The sequence below is a fragment of the Meleagris gallopavo genome, chromosome 1, assembly GCF_000146605.3.
Source record: "Meleagris gallopavo isolate NT-WF06-2002-E0010 breed Aviagen turkey brand Nicholas breeding stock chromosome 1, Turkey_5.1, whole genome shotgun sequence".
NCBI lineage: Eukaryota > Metazoa > Chordata > Aves > Galliformes > Phasianidae > Meleagris > Meleagris gallopavo.
This window is the reverse complement of record NC_015011.2, coordinates 95,928,834-95,948,155: the sequence shown is the minus strand read 5'-3', so window position 1 is coordinate 95,948,155 and position 19,322 is coordinate 95,928,834. Positions and strand designations below refer to the sequence as shown.

General features: G+C 39.0%; 1 protein-coding gene across 1 annotated transcript in view; it reads left to right on the top strand.

Annotated features, from left to right (window-relative positions):
- LOC109369953 (putative uncharacterized protein ENSP00000383407) overlaps positions 1–19,322 on the top strand; it is a 31,012-nt gene that overhangs the window by 1,562 nt on the left and 10,128 nt on the right. Inside the window, exons 2-3 of the mRNA XM_031555734.1 lie at positions 13,961–14,075; positions 18,078–18,145. Coding sequence (XP_031411594.1) covers positions 13,961–14,075; positions 18,078–18,145 — 183 coding nt within the window. The remainder of the gene's footprint in view (positions 1–13,960; positions 14,076–18,077; positions 18,146–19,322) is intronic.

Below are 19,322 nucleotides of genomic sequence, written 5' to 3'. Positions count from 1 at the left end.
GGGGACTTCAATTATCCAGATATTTGCTGGGTAAACAACACGGTCCAGACGGTTCCTGCAATGTGTTGAAGACAACTTTCTGATGCAGGTGGTGGAGGAACTAACGAGGGGAGGGTGTTGCTGGACCTTATTCTCACTAAAGAGGAAGGGCTTGTCAAGGAAGTAAAGGTCGGGGGCAGCTTGGGTTGTAGTGACCATGAGATGGTGGAGTTCAAGATCCTGACTGGAAGAAGCAAAGCAAAAAGTAGGATTGCTACCCTGGACTTTAGGAGAACCAACTTCGATCTCTTCCGGGACCTACTTGGAGCTATCCCGTGGGCTCGGGTGTTAGAAGGTAAGGGGGCCTCTGAGAGCTGATCAGCATTTCAACAGCTCTTCTTCCAAGCTCAGGATCAGTGCATCCTTGTGAGCAAGAAATCAGGAAAGGGTGGCAGGAGACTTGTGTGGATGAGCAAGGAGCTAGTGAGCAAGGAGCTAGTGCACAAAGTCAAAGGAAAGAAGAAGGTCCATGAAATGTGAAAAAAGGGTCTGACCACTTGGGAAGAATATGGAAATGTTGTCAGGGCCTGCAGGGATGCGATGAGAAAGGCTAATGCCCGCCTGGAATTGAATCTGGCAAAGGTGATAAAGGGTAATAAAAAAGGCTTTTTTAAGTATGTTAATAGTAAAAGGAAGACCAGGGAGAATGTGTCTCCCCTACTAAATGAGAGGGGTGTTCTGGTAACGGGGAATGCTGAGAAGGCGGACATACTGAATGCTTTCTTTGCTTCTGTCCTCAGTGAAAAAGCTCTGCCTCAGGAATCCCAGACCCTGGAGGTTAGTGAGAGGGTCTGGAGAATGGAAGACTTTCCTTTAGTCAGGGAAGAGGCGGTCCAAGAGCATCTAGGCAACACAAATGTTCATAAATCCATGGGACCCGATGGGATGCATCCATGGGTGCTGATGGAGCTGGCAGAGGCGATTGCTGAACCACTCTCTGTCATCTTTGAGAGATCTTGGAGAATGGGGGAGATGCCTGAAGACTGGAGAATAGCCAATGTCACTCTGGTCTTCAAAAAGGGCAAGAAGGAAGGTCCAGGTAATTATAGGCCAGTCAGCCTCACCCCTGTCCCTGTAAATGTGATGGAACAGCTTGTGCTGGATGCCGTCTCCAGACAACTAGAAGAAAAGAAGGTTATCAGGAGTAGTCAGCATGGGTTCACAAGGGGGAGGTCATGCTTGACCAGCCTGGTAGCCTTCTATGATGTTGTCACTGGCTGGGTAGATGGGGGGAGAGCAGTGGATGTAGTCTACCTTGATTTCAGCAAGACATTTGATACTGTCTGTCTCCCACGACATCCTTATAACAAAGCTGAGGAACTGTGGGATAGATAAGTGGACAGTGAGGTGGGTTGAGAACTGGCTGACTGGCAGAGCACAGAGGGTCGTTGTTGGCAGTGCAGAGTCTGGTTGGAGACCTGTAACTAATGGTGTTCCTCAGGGGTCGGTGCTGGATCCGGTCTTGTTCAGCATCTCCGCTATGAAGAAAGGCTAAGTGAACTGGGTCTGTTTAGCCTTGAGAAAAGACAACTGAGAGGGGACCTGATCCAGGTCTATAAATATCTGAAGTGTGGGGGGCAGAGTGGTGAGGCCAGACTCCTTTCAGCAGTGTGTGGAGACAGGACAAGGGGAAATGGCCAGAATAGGAAGTTCTGCACAAATGTGCGTAAGAATTTCTTTACGGTGAGGGTGACGGAGCACTGGAACAGGCTGCCCAGGGAGGTTGTGGAGTCTCCTTCTCTGGAGATATTCAAGACCTGCCTGGACACCTACCTGTGCGACCTGGTGTAGGGAACCTGCTTTGGCAGGGGGGTTGGACTCGATGATCTCTGGAGGTCCCTACGATTCTGTGATTCTGTGATATCTCATCCCTGAACCCAATCACCTGGTTTCTGTGTTTGTATCTGTGCCTTTAGCTGTCCTTTTTATTAACAAAACTACATTTTTAAAGAGTAGTTGTATGAATTTTGTAAATGTTAATAAATTTTGTAAAACTTTTGTGGGATAACCATTACATTTGATAAAAAATCATTAGGCAAATGTGAAGGAAATTGTCTTCTGTATTTTTTTCTTCCTAAGTAGTAGGAATAATAGGGATAATATTACATTTCATAATCTCATTTATTTCATCAAATAATTTCTTCTATTTCATTTAATAATCTTTTTTTTTTCTTCTGCTTAACAGTGCCTCCTTTATTTGTAATTACTGTCTCTAACTTTGCAAAATAGTGACATATGATGCAGCCTCGTGATGGAATAAAAAGAAACCAGAATGTTCATTATTAAAGGAAGAGAGACTGTCCTGCCAGCACAAATTATACCAGCCTTTACCCTTGTGTGCTGGGGTTTAGTTACCACATACCAGTATGTTTGTTGGGCCTATGGTGTTGCAGTGATGCAAAGAAGATATGTGAATGGGACTTGTGTGGAGAGAGTATCTGAGCAAGTGAAACAGGAAAATGGCTGGGAAATTGTTGCATGCATTTGTTGAGTCCTGAAGGAATGGAAATAACTTATTCTTCCCAGACCTGTTTTATTCTGTGCGTGCTCTCTTCTGGATTATCAGCTTGATGCTTTGTGCAATGGTTTGGTTTTGAGAGCATAGTAGCGCGGAGATCTCAAGAGATCTCATCAGCACAGATCTGTGAGCCTGGGCTCTGGGATGTGCCTGAGTTACAGTTTTGTCACAGGAAGTGGGAGATGTTTTCTTGTGTGACAGGTTTCTCTCCATTATCTGATTGTGACCTCGTTACTAGAAAAATGAGCCACTTCTTCACCATTTCACCTAAGTGTCTTTAATCATGGTTGTGAAATATGGCTGTGACCTGATCCTAGTATGCTTGTAGTATTTCAGATATGTAAAGATCTAGCTATTTGGCTAGGGCTGTGGTACACAACAGTATTGAAACATGCTGTTATTCTAATGAATATGTGACATTCAGCTCCTACGTCCATTCAGAATGTTTCTCTTTCTGTATGATGTCAAACCAGCTGACCAACTAATGGCAGCTGTGCTATTTCTTTGTCCTTTGCTTATCTGCTAGGAACTGGATTTAGACAAAGCGAAGAATAGAATTGTTCTTTGGTTTGTGTCCAGGATGTGGCACGGTACTTTACAACAGATAACTACCGTGACTTGTCCTGTATCTTGCCAAGGTATGGGAGAGTCATATCCATAACACTGTGCTCAGCACTAGGTTAATTACAGCGAGTAAGACTAAAATTTAAAGATGCAGTGACCTCACGCTTTTTATTTCTTGCTTTTTTTCCCTATTTTGCTCTGTTTTCTGATTCAGCAACTTTCCTTCAGACTCTTTATTACCTTTATATATAGTGAAACTTCATAAATTTTAAACCCTATACAAGTAAACAACCTGTCCAATGCAGCTTTATTTTCATTGAGCCAGCCTAGAGAAGCAGATAAGTTGCTAGTGTAGGATCAGAAAATGATAGATATCAATCTGAAAAAAACAAAGTTCTCATATTACTCAGTGCTGTTTTTGTGGTAGTGCCAAGACCATGAAGATACATACAGCAGTGAATAGAAGAATCCAGCGCTTTCTTTTCTGCTAACTCAAATAATATATTTCTGTTTTCCTAAAGGAGATATTTTAGTGACGGCACACTTATTCATCATAAATTTAAATTCATCATCAATAAAAGCAAGGGTAAGCGGGAAGCAACCTGTTGGCTCACTAAATATTAACAAGAATCCCCATAAGACTGGTTGTGAGCTTTATTTTTTATGTTTTGAGAGAATATTCAGCTCAGCACTTAACTAAAAATAACAGCTCAATGCTGTGTCACTGTGCTGGCTGTAGAATCAACGTGGTTATTTATAAAATACTCTCTAGAAATGGGAAACAAGATTAGTGATGACGTGTCAGCGGTAAGACCTATGGAAAAATGCTGCTAAGGCCAAAGGACTATGTGTAATCTTATCTGCTATTTCTAGCATGTGAGTTATTAGACCTACACCTTGGATGAAGCCGTTAAGCTTATTAACTGAGCCCATTTGTACTTCTCTCCCATTTTTAATTCCGTCACTTAGTTCCATGCTGCAGGGCGGCCCCCATAGCATGATAAATTCAGAGCATTATTGGCTCCCTCAGGCCCTGATTCAGCCATCTATCATTATTCAGTAATGCATATACTTAAGTGCATCGCTAATGGATATGGGCTTGAGAGTATGTTTAAATGATCGGCTGAGCCATGGCCGTGTAGATTCCATAGAGCTGTTATATTTCCTCAGGATGGAGCAGCTTGACATGACGCTTGTCTTTCTTGGGAGAATTTTCCCCCTTTCTTTTTTCCGTATTACATCACCATAGAAGGCATTCAAGTTCTGCTCTCCTCAATTCAGAAGATGGAAGTTAGAACTAGTGGAAATTTTTCCTCTTACTGCAGCAAAGCAGTTATTTTCTTGCTGTTATCTTGTCTCTTGTGATTTGTCTCAGTCATAGTTGGGTTGTGATGTTCCACCAGAGATGTGGAAAATACAGGATGTTGTGGCAACTGGAGCTGTGCAGGACATAATTCAGAAAGCACACTCTTTGAATACCTTTTTGAACAGTGATTATTTTTGCTTCTGCCAAATACATGCCGACACACTGTTGATGAAGAATAATCTTTCATGTACTCTCTTTATCTTATTTAGTACATGCAGTGTTTTGCCTGAGGTGTTCCCAATCTGGATTCCTCTAGTAATGGCTTGTGCCTGTTATACACACTTGTTTATTGATTTTAATTCTCACAGGGGTATGTCTGTTAACTTTTGGGGTACTTTCTCAGTAGTTTTTCAGTTGTCTTCTCAAACAGAGAGCAAAAACTAGATTTACAGAGCTCTTTCTGAATCTTAAGTTTAGCAGTGTTGAAACAAGTCTTCTTCAGATATAGCTGGTAGCCAAAAGTGCATAATGAATCATATGGGTACAGTTTGTGCTTAACAGTGTTGTTAACTGAAAAACCGAATTTCTTCATATTCTACCTCATGGTCTGTGTTAAGCTTCACAAGAAAAATCTTCTACATGAAAAATATTTTCATACATTTCCTGTCAGATTGAAATCACAAATGTCCACATATTTTTCAACTGTTAATTGTGATATGAGTGACTACCCTGTGTATCAGAAAAATGCCAAATAATTTATCAGTCTTTCTAAGCTACTGTCATCAAAACCACAAGCAGTTAAGTTACCTACTTTATAATTGGCATTTGATTCCACTGGGGGAAAGAAGAGGTCTAGTTACCTGAACTCATTATTTCCCTGTTTAAGTCTAACAAACAGAGGAGCTCTAGCTTTTTCAGCTTACTTGTAAACATCAGAGGTTTCCTTAATTCAGAGCTATTTGATGAAAACAGGGAGGAAAGGACTTTACTGCAATTTCATAATGCTGAGTTTCCACATACATTTAGTTTATTTTTAAGAAATAAATCATTCATATTTGGAATAGGGAAACTTTTCTAGTTTCCATTGAAAAGGTAATAACAAACTTCAGAGAATATAGAGATGAGATTTTAGAAGAAACTTTCTTTACAATTAAAGGTAAAACATGTTTGCAAAACTGCTTAATTCTTAGTCACAGATCACAGTTGTAGGATTTTCTAGTGTATTCAAGTACTGTAAAAACTTAAAAAGTAAGTACTAACAAGAATAATTTATTTTGTACCCCAGTCAGATGGCTGATTCAGACATCACAAAAAGAGGTGCACTGAATAAAAGGACCCATTTTTAAATGTCCATAGAAAGCCACCATCATATTCCATGGTGACACTGCATCCCATGACATCTAATGAATTCTTCAGTAATGCCTCAACATGTGAAGCAATGCGATACATGCATCTTTTACTGCATTTTAGGAAACAGGTAGTGAAGCATTTGTTTGAAATTGTGGAGCAAATATTAAACCTACATGTTCCACACCAGATATTTGGCTTGTCTAGACTTGAATTAATAATGTTTCCAAGTATGAGACCACACTGAACTTCAGAGAATGCCATATCTCAGTTTTTTGCTCTGGTTCTTATAGAGATTCTAACTTAACAATGTTCCCTGTGTGGTCTCTGACCTTCATGCATACTGTTTCCTTTAATGAGCCTTTTTGAGATAAAAAGGTTGATGTTTTTAAAGGAGATGTTGATGCTACCCTTTTTAAAGAGCCTCAAAATCACTTTTTCAACATCTTTCAACCATTGAAAAGATTGTCCTAAGACATGCTGAGAGGTTTGTTTTTTATTTCAGTAAGAACTTTGTCTTCCATTGCTTGCAATATTTCAGGATAAAAGGTATATACTCTTTTGATCCGCATACAGTATCTGAGAGTGAAACTATACTTGCAAAAATATTTTGTGGAAACTGCCTACAATTATTAGTTTTCAAAGATATCCAGATACTACTGGGGCCTCCTGCACTCTGCTAAAATAAACTCAGTGCAATAAAACAGCCTTTTCCTAATGGAAAAGCCTTCTCAGAAGAAGCTTAAAAAATCTCTGATGGATTATACCAAGAGAAGGAAAAAAATATAAAATTCTCAGTTATACACTTGCATCATTTTATGTAGTATGTGTTTTTGGCTTTTCATCCTGCAAGCTGATTGGTATTTTTTAAATTACTGTGGTCAGAGCTGTTTAGATGATATTACATAAAGGAAAAAAATTAAACGTAAGAATATGAGAAATAGATCTATAAATTGACGTTTTCATATTTATTTTTTTAAATGTGTGTTGTTGCCCAGCAGATCTAAATGACATTCCTCATGGACATTTTTACCCCGGTTTCTGTTTTCCAGGCTGGAAGAAATAGATATGAAAGTGATACATTGCTTTGATACTCTGTCTTAAGAAATATCAAAATAGTACTGCACTCAGAGATCTCTTCTACCCTAGAATGACATCCTCAGGTTTTCTCAAAGTTAAAATTAACTTCAAGTTCCAAGGTGTCTATGATAGCAGTGAGAAATTACAGCATTCCTTGTGGAGTGAGGTATCCTTTTGTTCAGTCTTTCAACACACACATAACCTTTCTCTTCCTTTCCACATCTTGCCACCTCTTTCCTTTTTCTACATTTAAAGAAAGCCCTAGATTCTGCACTTGCCAGCCCATGATGCTTGGTCTCCAAAAAAGGACTAGCTAATCCATTATGATCCAGATAACTAGGTTCTGAGAATTTCTGAGTGGCACAGGGGGAGAACAGGAACCAGATGATGAAAAAACATTCAAGCACATATTCAGCCAATGCTCATGCTCATCAAAAACAGGCATGAGCCCAGCAGCTGAGCACCTGCAGCTGTATGATCTTCTTTCAAGCCCAGTGCTACATTCTGCTTTTGTGCCACTTAGGCTGACTTACACAGCTTTCAGTTTTATTTGCCTTGCTTCCTACTCTATTATAGAATCACAGCATCAACAAGATTGGAAAAGATCTCCAAGATCATCCTGTCAAACAGTCCGCCTATCACCCATAGTTCCCACTAAACCATGTCTCTTGGTACATCATCTAAACATTTCTTGAACACCTCCAGTATTGGTGACTCTACTACCTCCCGGAGCAGCCCATTCCAGTGCCTGACTACTCTTTTGGAGCAGTAGTATTTCCTAATTTCCAACCTGAATCTACTGTGGCACAACCTAAGACCATTCCCTCTATCCCTATTCTTAGTTGCATGGGAGAAGAGGCCTCCTCCAGACTTGAATAATCCTAGTTCCTTCAGCTGCTCCCCATAAGATTTGTGCTCCAGACCACTCACCAGCTTCGTTGCCCTTCTCTGAACATGTTCCAGGGCCTCAATATCTTTCTTGCAGTGAAGGGCCCAAAACTGAACACAGTACTCGAGGTGCGGTCTCACCAGTGCTGAGTACAGAGAGATGATCACATCCTCTGCATGTAAGGGAATTAGAGAGTCTGCATTAGAGAGTGTCCATTAGAAAGATTCATCCCATTGTAATTTGTGAGCATTTTATCCTCATAAAATTTTACATTTTGTAGGCAGTATTTAAAAGAATTATATTATGCTGGAAATACCCATTTTTGATGTAAGAGTACTGTGCTCTGATTTTTCAGCCCTATTACAGCTCTCAGTGTCAACTTCTTGGGAGCCATTGATATTGAAATCTCTGAGAATCCAGGACACTTACTTATGTATATTCTCTCCTGCACTGTGTCCTCTATAGCTTCACTTGTTGAATATTAGTGGATATTAAAAACACATATCAAATGTGCATAAAACTATCTTACATTGTCCTTACAGTGAGGAAAATATTATATTTTGATTAAAAAATTATGATTTTCATATCTTTTCTCTGTTTTCTTTTTAAAAGGAATTTCCTGATTTTGAGAACACAGTGACCAAAAAGAGAAAGTAAGTTGAGACCAATTCAAGGTCTATACAGTGTCACTATATTTATCTGTTCTTTTCACCCTTGTTGTTTTGTTAATGTGTTTGCCAATGTTACCTTAATTTTCACAGAGTACATGTATTAATATTGCATTTGGGAAGCAAGTAACAGGCTTGTAATATTAGTAAAGCTTTTTTGCTGTTATTTTTTTTATATACATAAATCTTACAAAATATTGGGACCAGGATAGCTGAAATCAAATGCAGTTAATCTAAGTTTGTTTTAACCGTATGTCCACTTTTCTGAAAGATTGAAGTAGTAAACTATTTTACAGAATGTTTGTACCATTGACCTGATAATCTTCTGGAGAGTTGTGTTCTTTAATCCAAATAAAAAATTAGTTTGCAAAATGATTCAGATTAAGCAGGACAAACCTTATTTAATCAAATACATTTGAGGCAGCAGCATACTTCATGTCCATTTGTTAAGGCACGATACCAGTTTGGACTAATATATTAGCAAGCAGAGGAGTTTATTTTGAAAATTTCTTTTTTTGTCTTGAGATCAGCAGTTTTTGCATTACCGTTGAAGTTCCCTTCAAATGAAATCCTGCCTAATGGAATGATAAACACAGATCTTATCTGTCTGGCTGTGGCATGAAAATGCTTAGACGTCATTCTATTTTTTCTTTTTTAGGAGGGGCATCATTAAATTCAGATCATCAATGCCATCTCTGTATGTTGCTAATAAATTTCAAAATAGATAATAACTTCATTGAAAATCTCATTTGTCTTAATAGACAGTTTTCATCTAGTTTTCGTTGTCAGTTACAACTACTAGTAACTTCTTGGCTCGAAACACAGACATGCACACTCAGAGCTTTGAGATCTTAGTTATCTGTGACCAGAAGGGGCTTTGTGAAAATGCTCTTCCTTTCCAAAATTCCATTTATCTAAGTATGGATATAATTCTGTTATTCACATTTTTTCTGATCACCATTTAATACTTTTAAAGAAGCTAAACTGCTGTGTATGCTGGCATGGAATTACCACAGCATAAATAATTTATAATAGCTCTACCAAATATGATGCTATCACCAAGCTGCCTGAGACACCTGCTTAGTTCAGTACCAAGTCTACCCTAGTGATAGGAATAGGAATCTGTGGCTCCACTCTCAAACCTTACAATACAAATAATATTATTTTATTCTAAAACTAACTCAATTCCACTTAACTAATCAGAATTTAGAAAGGTTGTCTTGGTCACTTGAATAATCAATATAAATAATAAATAAGATTAAGACAATTTCACCCAATGTCAATTGCATTCAAATATTATTTTGCTATGAATGTCCAGACATCACTGTACTGGTGTCTTGCTCCGATTTATAGGAGGGAGATGAGGTTCTTTTAATATCTGTATACCCGGCATGAGATTAAGAAACAATGGTTCAAATGTTGGTCCAACCAGTTTATTATAAATCCTAATCAGGGAGACGGGGAAGGGAAGGAGGGCGATAGAAAAGATAGGAAAGAAGCAAGAATTGTGTAAAGCGGGGATAGTCACCACCAGGATCCAGCAGCCGTCCTGTTGCATGATGTTTCGAAGGTCCGAGGTAGAAGCAGCAGGGGGAGGAGGGGGAAGGGGAAGACCAACAGAGCAGCAGCGTGGCCGGCCTTGGGTAGCAAGCAGGTAGCAGGAAGAAGTCACAGAGCCAATCTGGAAGGAAGCAGCAGGACTCAGGTAGCAGGCCCAGGAGAGTCCGTCAGCATGCAGGAATTCTGCAGTGAGGAATCTGATGGCAGACACCTTTGTTCTTCTTCAGCATCGTGGTAGAGCACAGAGCAAGTCCAGGAGGGAGAGAGTGCAGCTCGTGAGGCTTCTCATGGCAGAAACCTGTTCTTCATGAGGAATCTATTGCCAGAAAACCTCTGTTCTTCTTCATGAGGAATCTGTTGCCAGAAAACCTCAACCTCATGGTTGTAGGTCCACTTTTTATCCTTCTTCTTCTGCCAGTGTGGCATTCCTGGGCACCTGAGCAAGAGTCATGTGCAGCACCTCCTGAGGTGGCCATCTTCCTCGAGATAAGCCCACACAAAAGACCACTTCACGGCCATTAAGCTGTGGCTTATCTCTCTTGTTGCCCCTGGCCTTGTCCATCTGTGTCCCTCAGACAAAGGATTTCTCAACCCTTGCCCGGGACTTGCTTGGACTTGTCCATCTGTGTCCCCAGCAAGCTTTGAGACAATGATGTAAAAGAATAATCTTTTACAACTGGTATCAAACTCCTACTTGACAATGTAGAAATTTTTGATTGGCCTTTTCCATAGATACGGAGAAAGTCAGTGAGAAATCACATAGAATCATAGAATGGTTTGGGTTAGAAAGCACCTTCAAGATCATCTAGTTCCATCTCCCCTGCTATAAGCATTGACACCTCCCTCTAGACCATGTTGCTCAAAGCCCCATCCAGCCTTGCCTTGAATGCCTCTAGGGAGGAGGCATCCACAACCAAACTGGGCATCCTGTTCCTACTCTCACATTAAAGAATTTCTTCCTGATATCTAGTCTCAGTCTACCCTCTTCTAGTTTAAAACCATTTCCCCTCATCTTGTCACTACGTGCCCTTACAAAAAGCCCCTCCCCAGCTTTCCTGTAGGCCTCCTTCAGGTACTGGAAGGCCGCTATAAGGTCTTCTCAGGCCTTCTCTTCTCCAGGCTGAAGAGCCCCAGCTCTCTCAGCCCGTCCTCATAGGGGAGTTTCTCTAACCCTCTGCTCGTCTTTGTGGCCCTTCTCTGGACCTGTTCTAACAACTACATGTCCTATTTGTGTTTAGGGCTCCAGAACTGGATGCAGTACTCCAGGTGGGGTCTCACAAGAGGGGCAGAATCACCTCCCTCAACCTGCTGGTGACAATTCTCTTGATGCAACCCAGGATACGGTTGGCTTTCTGGGCTGCAAGCACACATTGCCCATTCATGTTGAATCTTTCATCAGTACCCTTAAATCCTTCTCCTCAGGCCTGCTCTCAAGCCATTCTCTCCCCAGCCTGCACCTGTGCTTGAGATTGCCCTGACTGAGATGCAGGACCTTGCACTTGGCCTTTGTTGAGCTTCATGAGGTAGGCCCACCTCTCAAGACTATCCAGGTTCTTCTGGGTGGCATCCTTTCCCTCTTATGTGTCAACTGCATCACTCAGTTTGGTGTAATCTGCAAACGTGCTGAGAGTGCACTCGATCCCACTGTCCATGTTGCTTAAAACGATATTAAATAGCACCAGTCCCAATACCTTGAGGAACGTCACTCATCACCGGTTTCCACTTGGACACTGAGCCACTGACTGCAATTCTCCGAGTGCGACCGTCCAGCCAGTTCCTTATCCAGAGGATAATCCACCCATCAAATCCATTTTTTTTCCACTTTGGTGACCACAATGTCATGTGGGACAGTATCAAACACTTTGCACATGTCCAGGTAGATTATATCAGTTGCTCTTCCTTTATCCATTGACACTGTAACTCCACCATAAAAGGCCACCAGGTTGGTCAGACATTATTTGCCCTTGGTGAAACCGTGGTTACCACCAATCACCTTGTCTTTAATTTCCATGTGCCTTAGTAGAACCTTAAGGAAGATCTGCTCCACGACTATGCCAGGCACAAAGGTGAGACTGACTGGCCTGTAGTTTCCTGGATCTTCTTTTTTTTCCCTTCTTGACAGTGGGGGTTATGTTTCTCCTTTTCCAAACAGTCTGGGTCACTAGACTGCCATGATTTTCAAATGTGATGGCTTGGCAACTTCGTCTTCCCTCAGAACCCAGGGATGGATCTCATTGGGTCCCATGAGCTTGTGCACCTTCAGATTCTTTAGATGGTCTTGAACCTGATCTTCACTTATAGCAGGCAAATGATCATTCTCTTCCTTACATCAGGGCAACAAGGAAGAGAAAAATGAATATCAGTAGCAGAAGTAACAGAAGTATGCTTTTTATAAACAGTAAAATAATAGTGAATCTCTGGAAATGAAAAAAATTCTAAGCAGTTTCAAAAGGAACTAGTGTTCACAGATGAAACAATAGTTCAGTTGTATCCTCTCATTCAGAAAACCCTTCACCACCTGCTTGAGTAGGGGAGAGGGATCTCATTTTTTGTGCTCTTTCCCTTCTGCTTATTGTCACAGATAGAAGAGTCTCCAAACTTAAGTAGTATAATCGTCTAGATTCATCCTCTAGCTCACAAATTACTATAAGTTGGTTGTTTTTTGTTTTTTTTCGTTTTTGTTTTTTAATGGGTAAAGAGAAACAAATTAATATACAGGATAAATCAATGTTCATTCTGAGATTTTTTTTCTTCTGTTAACGTATTCTTTGTGTAAGGATCTTTGAACCGCTCACTGCAGATGGAAGCATGAGTTAGCATTATATCTTGATGCAAACATGCAAAGAGCTCAAGGTTTATTGGAGCAATAAAATGTCCCTGCATAGCCTGTGGGTTTTGTATGTTCTCCTGTAGCTGTTTGCTTTGATTTATTATCATGTCACCAAACTTCAGATGGTAGTAATTTCTGTAAGTTGCAGGATATTTCATATCATGTCTAAAGAAATGTATCTCTTATTCTCCTTCTGATGGCCTCCCTGATTCATTCATGAGATCCCTGTTACAAAAAGAAACTTGAATAAAATACTTCTACAAAGTGAAAATTCAAAAGATTTCAGAGCCCTCTGTGGCATGCGGAAGTAATGACTGGGTAAATGAAGAAAGACAACTAACTCCAATTGAAGCCAGTATGAATTGCACAGCCAAATCCCTGGGAATTGAAGAATTAGGTTGAAAATAACCATATTTGATTAAATGTGCTTTCATTTGTCATTCTGACTTTTAGCTAATGGTTAATTCTTTTAATTCTTTTAGATCCATCCAGAAGTCTCTGTCTGAAAATGAAGCATTTGGTTAGTAACTATTTAAATCATTCACTATATACTTATTAATCTCACAGAGCCAGATTTAATTAAGGGTCTGATTTGCTTTACAACTCTTGGAGCAAATGCAAAGGAAAGGAAGAATACACCTAAGATACCAACATATTCCTCCCCCCACTCTGCTTTCTACACATACATTGGTTGTTAGATACTGGAACCAAAACTATTTTAATTTCAGTTTAGTTCCTATACTTAAGAACCTATAATGGAACAGCATAAGAAAATACTTAGCATGTTCAGTGATTCTTTAAACATTTAAATAAAAAAAATGTAAATCACTCTGGTAGAATCAAATTCAGTCTTTTCTGTGCAATTCCTGGAAGCAAATAAAGGCACACATGTTCTCTGGGCTGCAAGGTATTAAAATCAAGGTTAAGATAAAAATTATTCTGATCAGATTTTAACAGTGTTAGATGAGGTCCTAGACAGGGACAAAAGACAACAAAATTTGAAGTCTGCCCATCCATCTGTCAGATTTCCTATATTGCAAAATCATCTACTTATTTCCATGTTTGAGATTCTACAGTATTCTGCAAACCTGTTTGGTTTGCATTCTTATTCTATTTTTATAGACATTCCTGTTATTTCACAGGTTTGCTATGAATTTAGGTGACTGCTGTCTGTGCTTTTACTTTAGACAGGAAAAATGTGAATGGCACACTTTGGCAGGGTTCCAGGAAGCCGGAGAATGATTCGTACATCAGAAGGCCCTGTCAGCTTGAAGGTAATTGCTAAATGTATTTCAGCTGATTTTGCATTTTTCACGAAGTATTTTAAAGGGCACCTAGGAAAATCTCTTATTTTTCACGAATAATCAAACTAAATAATTTGTCAAATCCTTTTGAGATCTACTTTGTCCTAAAGGGGGGAAAAAGTAGTTTAAATAAAGCTTACTTTAAAACTGGGAAGCTGAGAACATGTTATGTGAATAATTCTCTCTGTGGTCCATGTGCAAAAAAAGACTTCCCCTATGGTAAATTGTCATTTTTGGGTTGTACAGGACTTGGCAAATGTAATATGATCCTATGGTTCCCTGTGTACTTTACGCTGCTCCAAGTGGTAGGTACAAATTTTCTAGGCTACTCTTATCCAATTTGCTTTTTAAGGTGTGTTTCAACTAACTTTAATTGAAACAATCTTACAGCTAGTGTATGGGAATTTGCTAGTGATGCTATTTATGAACTAACGAGTATAAATTCATTAAATTAGAAAAAATAACATGTGAGCATTCACTTTGTTTATTTAAACTAGACTTTAAAAAAATCAAAATGTTTTGACAACCTGATTAATGTTGCTTCCAGGAATTGAATTTGTATTTGTACTTTCTAAAGTCAAGGTAGACCCGATACAGCTGCCTTATGAGGCTAAAGCAGTCAAAGTTCAACATCTGTATTAGCATAAACAGAATCTTTGATATGTGAGATAAAATTGGATGTATCTTTCATTCTCTACTTAAGCCAACACAGTGGCAAGAGGAGAAGTACCTTTATTTCTAATAATTCTTGTAAAAATGGTCCAGAAATCATCCATTGTTCAATGATTCTACTGTTAATAGGATATGCCAAAGATAGCAAAGGACAAAGTGCCAGGTATCCCTCTGGATTTGCTTCACCACTTGAAGATGAATTCTTAAATGCTTGAAAAATAATGGATTTGAAATTGTAAATGCTATTGCATTTGCTTGTGTATGAGTAGGCTGGATTTCTACAAACCAGAGCCAGAATGAAAAGATGACAAGAAAATTTACAGAATCAGAGAATCACAGAATCGATTCAGATGGAAGGGACCCTTAAACATCATCTAGTCCAACTCCCCTGTAGTGAACAGGGACACCTACAGATAGATCAGGTTGCTCAGAGCCCCATCCAATGTGGACGTGGAGCCCCATCCAACCTGAACTTGGATGTCTCCAGGCATAAGGCATCCATCACTTCTCTGGGCAACTTGTGCCAATGCTTCACTACCCTTGTCATAAAAAACTTTTTCTCATATCCAAACCAAATCTCTCATCTTTTAGTTTGAAATAATTTCTCCTTGCATTATCACAATAGACCCTGCTAAGGAGGAACTCTGCCCTTGTGATGAACCAATGGGCAGAAAAGGAGTCTCGCTGGCTTCAAAGGGAAAGGATTCTAATGATAACTGAAAAAAAAAATTAGAGTTTCTTTCTGAACAAGTCTTACTTGTAACAAAAAATATTTCAAAATTATTCTTCAACCTACTGTACAGATTGTCAGTTTGGAGGTGGAAAAAAAGTTGAATCAGAGAAGAGAACTTTTTGACCTTCCTCCAGTCCTTCCTACTCAAGACTTTTTTTTTTTACCCTTTTAAATATCCAAAGCATGCAAAAGAAGCAGTGCACATTTTAAAAGCTGACAAGTGTTGTAATTGAAGGGCAGGGGCCCAGAGGGAACAGGAAGCAAAGCTGGCAGCTAAATAAAAATCTCCCTTTCCCCCTCTGCAGTAAAATTATTAAAAGGGAAGTCCCCTTCACACAGTGGTGAAAACCATTACAAGGAGATTTAAAGTGTTTCACTATTGATCAAGATAATTTGTCACTATTGATTAAAACCTTCTCTTAAGAGAGATAATCCTTCAAGGTCTGCAGATCTATTGCATAATATGATTTTCTGTTAGATGCAATAGGCCGTGTGTGGTGGCCAGCGTAGAATCCTCTGCTTACTTCAGAATTATATTCATGGGCCTGATCCAAACCTGATCAATGAAAAGACATCCAATGACTCTGGTAGCCTTTGCATTAGGTCCTTAGTGTGGCTGTGTGCAAAATCTCTAAAAATTCAGTTTTACTTATAATAGTACAATGAGACCATATATATCTCACAGACAGAATAGTGGGAATACCTATCTTCACTTACAAGCCCAAATCCAAATCATCAGAACCAGATTTGCCAGCCTGAAAATGACATTGTTGAAAAAGTTGACTATGAGAGTCATAGTCATTGAGCTTCCATGCAAATGCATTCCTGAGACGAACAGAAAAGGACGGACACCTTGCAGAAATAGTGGACATGACTCTCCCCTGCTCCTAATTCCCTCCACAGTAAAGTGACTAGAAACTTCCCAGTTATGTTAATCTGACTGCATAAGCACTGCTTGACATGAGTTGCAGTGCCTCTGGAAGTCTAACTAGCTCTGCATTCAAATAAATGGGTGGGTTATCAGACACCTGGCCTTCAGTGACTTCAAGGAGATTTGTAGGTGCTTGAGACATCTGGTCATGTTAGATTTTGGACTCTAATATGCTTATGAGAAAGTTGTTGGTATTGCTGTAACAATCAGGTATGCAGGAGAAAGATACTGTCTTCTAAGTTTATTTAAACTCTTATAGAAACCTCTAAAACAAATTAAAAAAAAAAAAAAGTAGACTCATTTTCCTTCTTCCTTTTGATGCATATGCTAAATAAAGGAAATTGCTTAATGGGGTTTCCTGTGCAACTGACCTATGATTTGAGGGTGGAAGTAATGCATGAACTGAATTTTGCTCTTTTATGCCTGATGCTCAGATCAGATTTTAACTCAGTCTTACAATATCCAAGTAGCAAAATTACGGAAGCACTGAATGTTTTTGGTTTTATTTACAAAGTATTGTCTTTTAAGAAAATTAACAATACTAAGTATTTCTTTGATTCAGAATTTTCTTTATAAATCACATAAAAATATAGGTATTAACTTGTCTGTACAGTGATGCTTTGATTATTTCACTGACATGAGTTTACAAGTTTTTTTGACCAACTTTATTCACCTTCTGTTTTTTTTAATTCCAACATAAGTATAGACATTTTGAGGACTGGGGTCTTACCTCTCTGAATATAAAGTTGCATGCTTATGTTAAAAGTCTTCCTTCATATTATAGCTGAAGAATTTCAGTCAGTTTTTAAATTTTCTGTTGATTAGAGAGAAAATAATGCAATTGGTCTTGCCTGCCTACAGTTAACATTTGTAAATCTATATGTTAAGTTAGCCATCGCTTTTCAAGAATTATTATCAATGTTGCAAGGCATTCCTCAGCGGCAAAATAAGACCAAGTTAAGATTATTTTCTATTAATTTTGGAAAGCCAAGGTAGCACTTAATTCTGTGATTAGAAAATCATAATCAGGGTGATATCTGTGTTGATCGAATGTAATCACTAGGGTCACTCACTAGGTGATGGTGGATGCTTTGCCTTGACTTAAAAATGGAAGTGAGAGTAGATCTTTCAAAATAGTCTTATTAAAATGTAGACTTTTAAAGTCATGTGACTAATTATTGTGCATTGTTGTAATGAAAGTAAACATTCTTCCCAAACAAAGCATTAATTTCATGCTCATCCAACTATTTCAAAGATTGAAATTAAACATATCTCAACTGTAATGACCATTTTCGTCTAGTAACTTCAAATTTTTATATAAATATTTCACATGCTTCTGCACTGAAATACTCGAGGAAGTGCTTGGTGGGATTCTGCATTAGTAAACTGAGGACTAAGTTCAGATGAAGAAGTAAGCATGAATGAATTATATTTATGTACATCATCTTGTCAGTTTGCTCTGTAGTCTTACTGCAAATTAGTTTGAGATAAAAACGCATGTTTACATGATACAGCGTTAACTTCAGAGAGTCAGCTCAAACTATCAAGTGCAATTCAAATGATGTTCGTCAGAAAAAAAACCTGAAAACAGGACATTTGAAAGCATGTCTTTTGTTGCTTTTTTCATTATTCATAGAAGATAATATTGTTGGTGATGGGATACATTTGCTGCAAGGAAAGAAGATAGAAGAAACAACATGCCAGGTAAAAGAACTAGTCTTCAGCTTCTAAAATTTCATTCAAACAAAAGCATATTTCTTGCTTCCATTCTATATGAATTTGCGAAGCATGCACTTCATGGTCAGTATACCTGTATGTATTTCAGAAGCCAAGTTTAAAAGAACTTGGCTATCTGAGCTGTGCACTATTTTCATTATGCAGAACAAATAGGTTTTATTACTTAAAAAACTTCCTGTCTTCTTGAACAAACACATTTCTGTTAAATTGATGTGCTTGAATTGTAACAAGCAAGACCTTACTTACAAACAAGTAAGTGTTTGTATTAGTTTTGTGTGATCCATGTTGGCACATGTATATCTAACACTATCTTAATTTATATAAATGTATACTGTGTCTCCCCTTCTGAATATTACATTAATTAGGCCACTACTATGAGCAATTAAAGAGTTCTGACCCCTGGGTTTGCATAATAATTGTAATATAAAAGTAGTTAACAACACATCAGCTGGTGAGAAGTGAGCAGCAGAGAGCCAGAAAAGAAAGTGATGGGGTTACATTGCCCTTCAAATGGACTTCAACAGTTCTGAGAAATGGGCCAAAAAGAACCTCATCAAGTTCAATAAATGCAAGTGAAAGTACTGAACCTGGGGATGGATGACACCTTCTCCCAGTACAGGTTCAGGGGTAACTGACTGGAAAGCAGCTTTACAGAAAAGAACCAGTGATTCCTGGTGTACACCAACTTGACCATGAGCCAGAAATGTGTCCTTGGAGCAAAGAAGGTCAACAACCTCCTGGGCTGCCTTAAGCAGAGCACTGCTAGCAGATTGAAGAGGGTGATCTTTGCCCTGTACTCAGCATTGGTGAGCTGACCCACCACCTGTGAGTGTTGGGTCCAATTATTGGCCCTCCAGTCCAAGGGCCAATACAAGGAAATACTGAAGTAAATCCTGTGAAGGGCCACAAAAATGATTGAGAAACTGGAGTATCTGTCATACATAGAGAAATTGAGAGACCTCAAGTTCTGCCTGCAGCAGAGAAGGATCAGGGAGATCTGACCCAAGTGTATAAATACCTTCTGGGAGAGTAAAGAAAAGAGTCAGACTCCTGTCAGGGATGCCCAAGAACAGTACAAGAGGCAATAGGAACAAACTGGAATATAGATACAGAAAATTCCTTCTAACGTAAAGAAAGTTTTTTT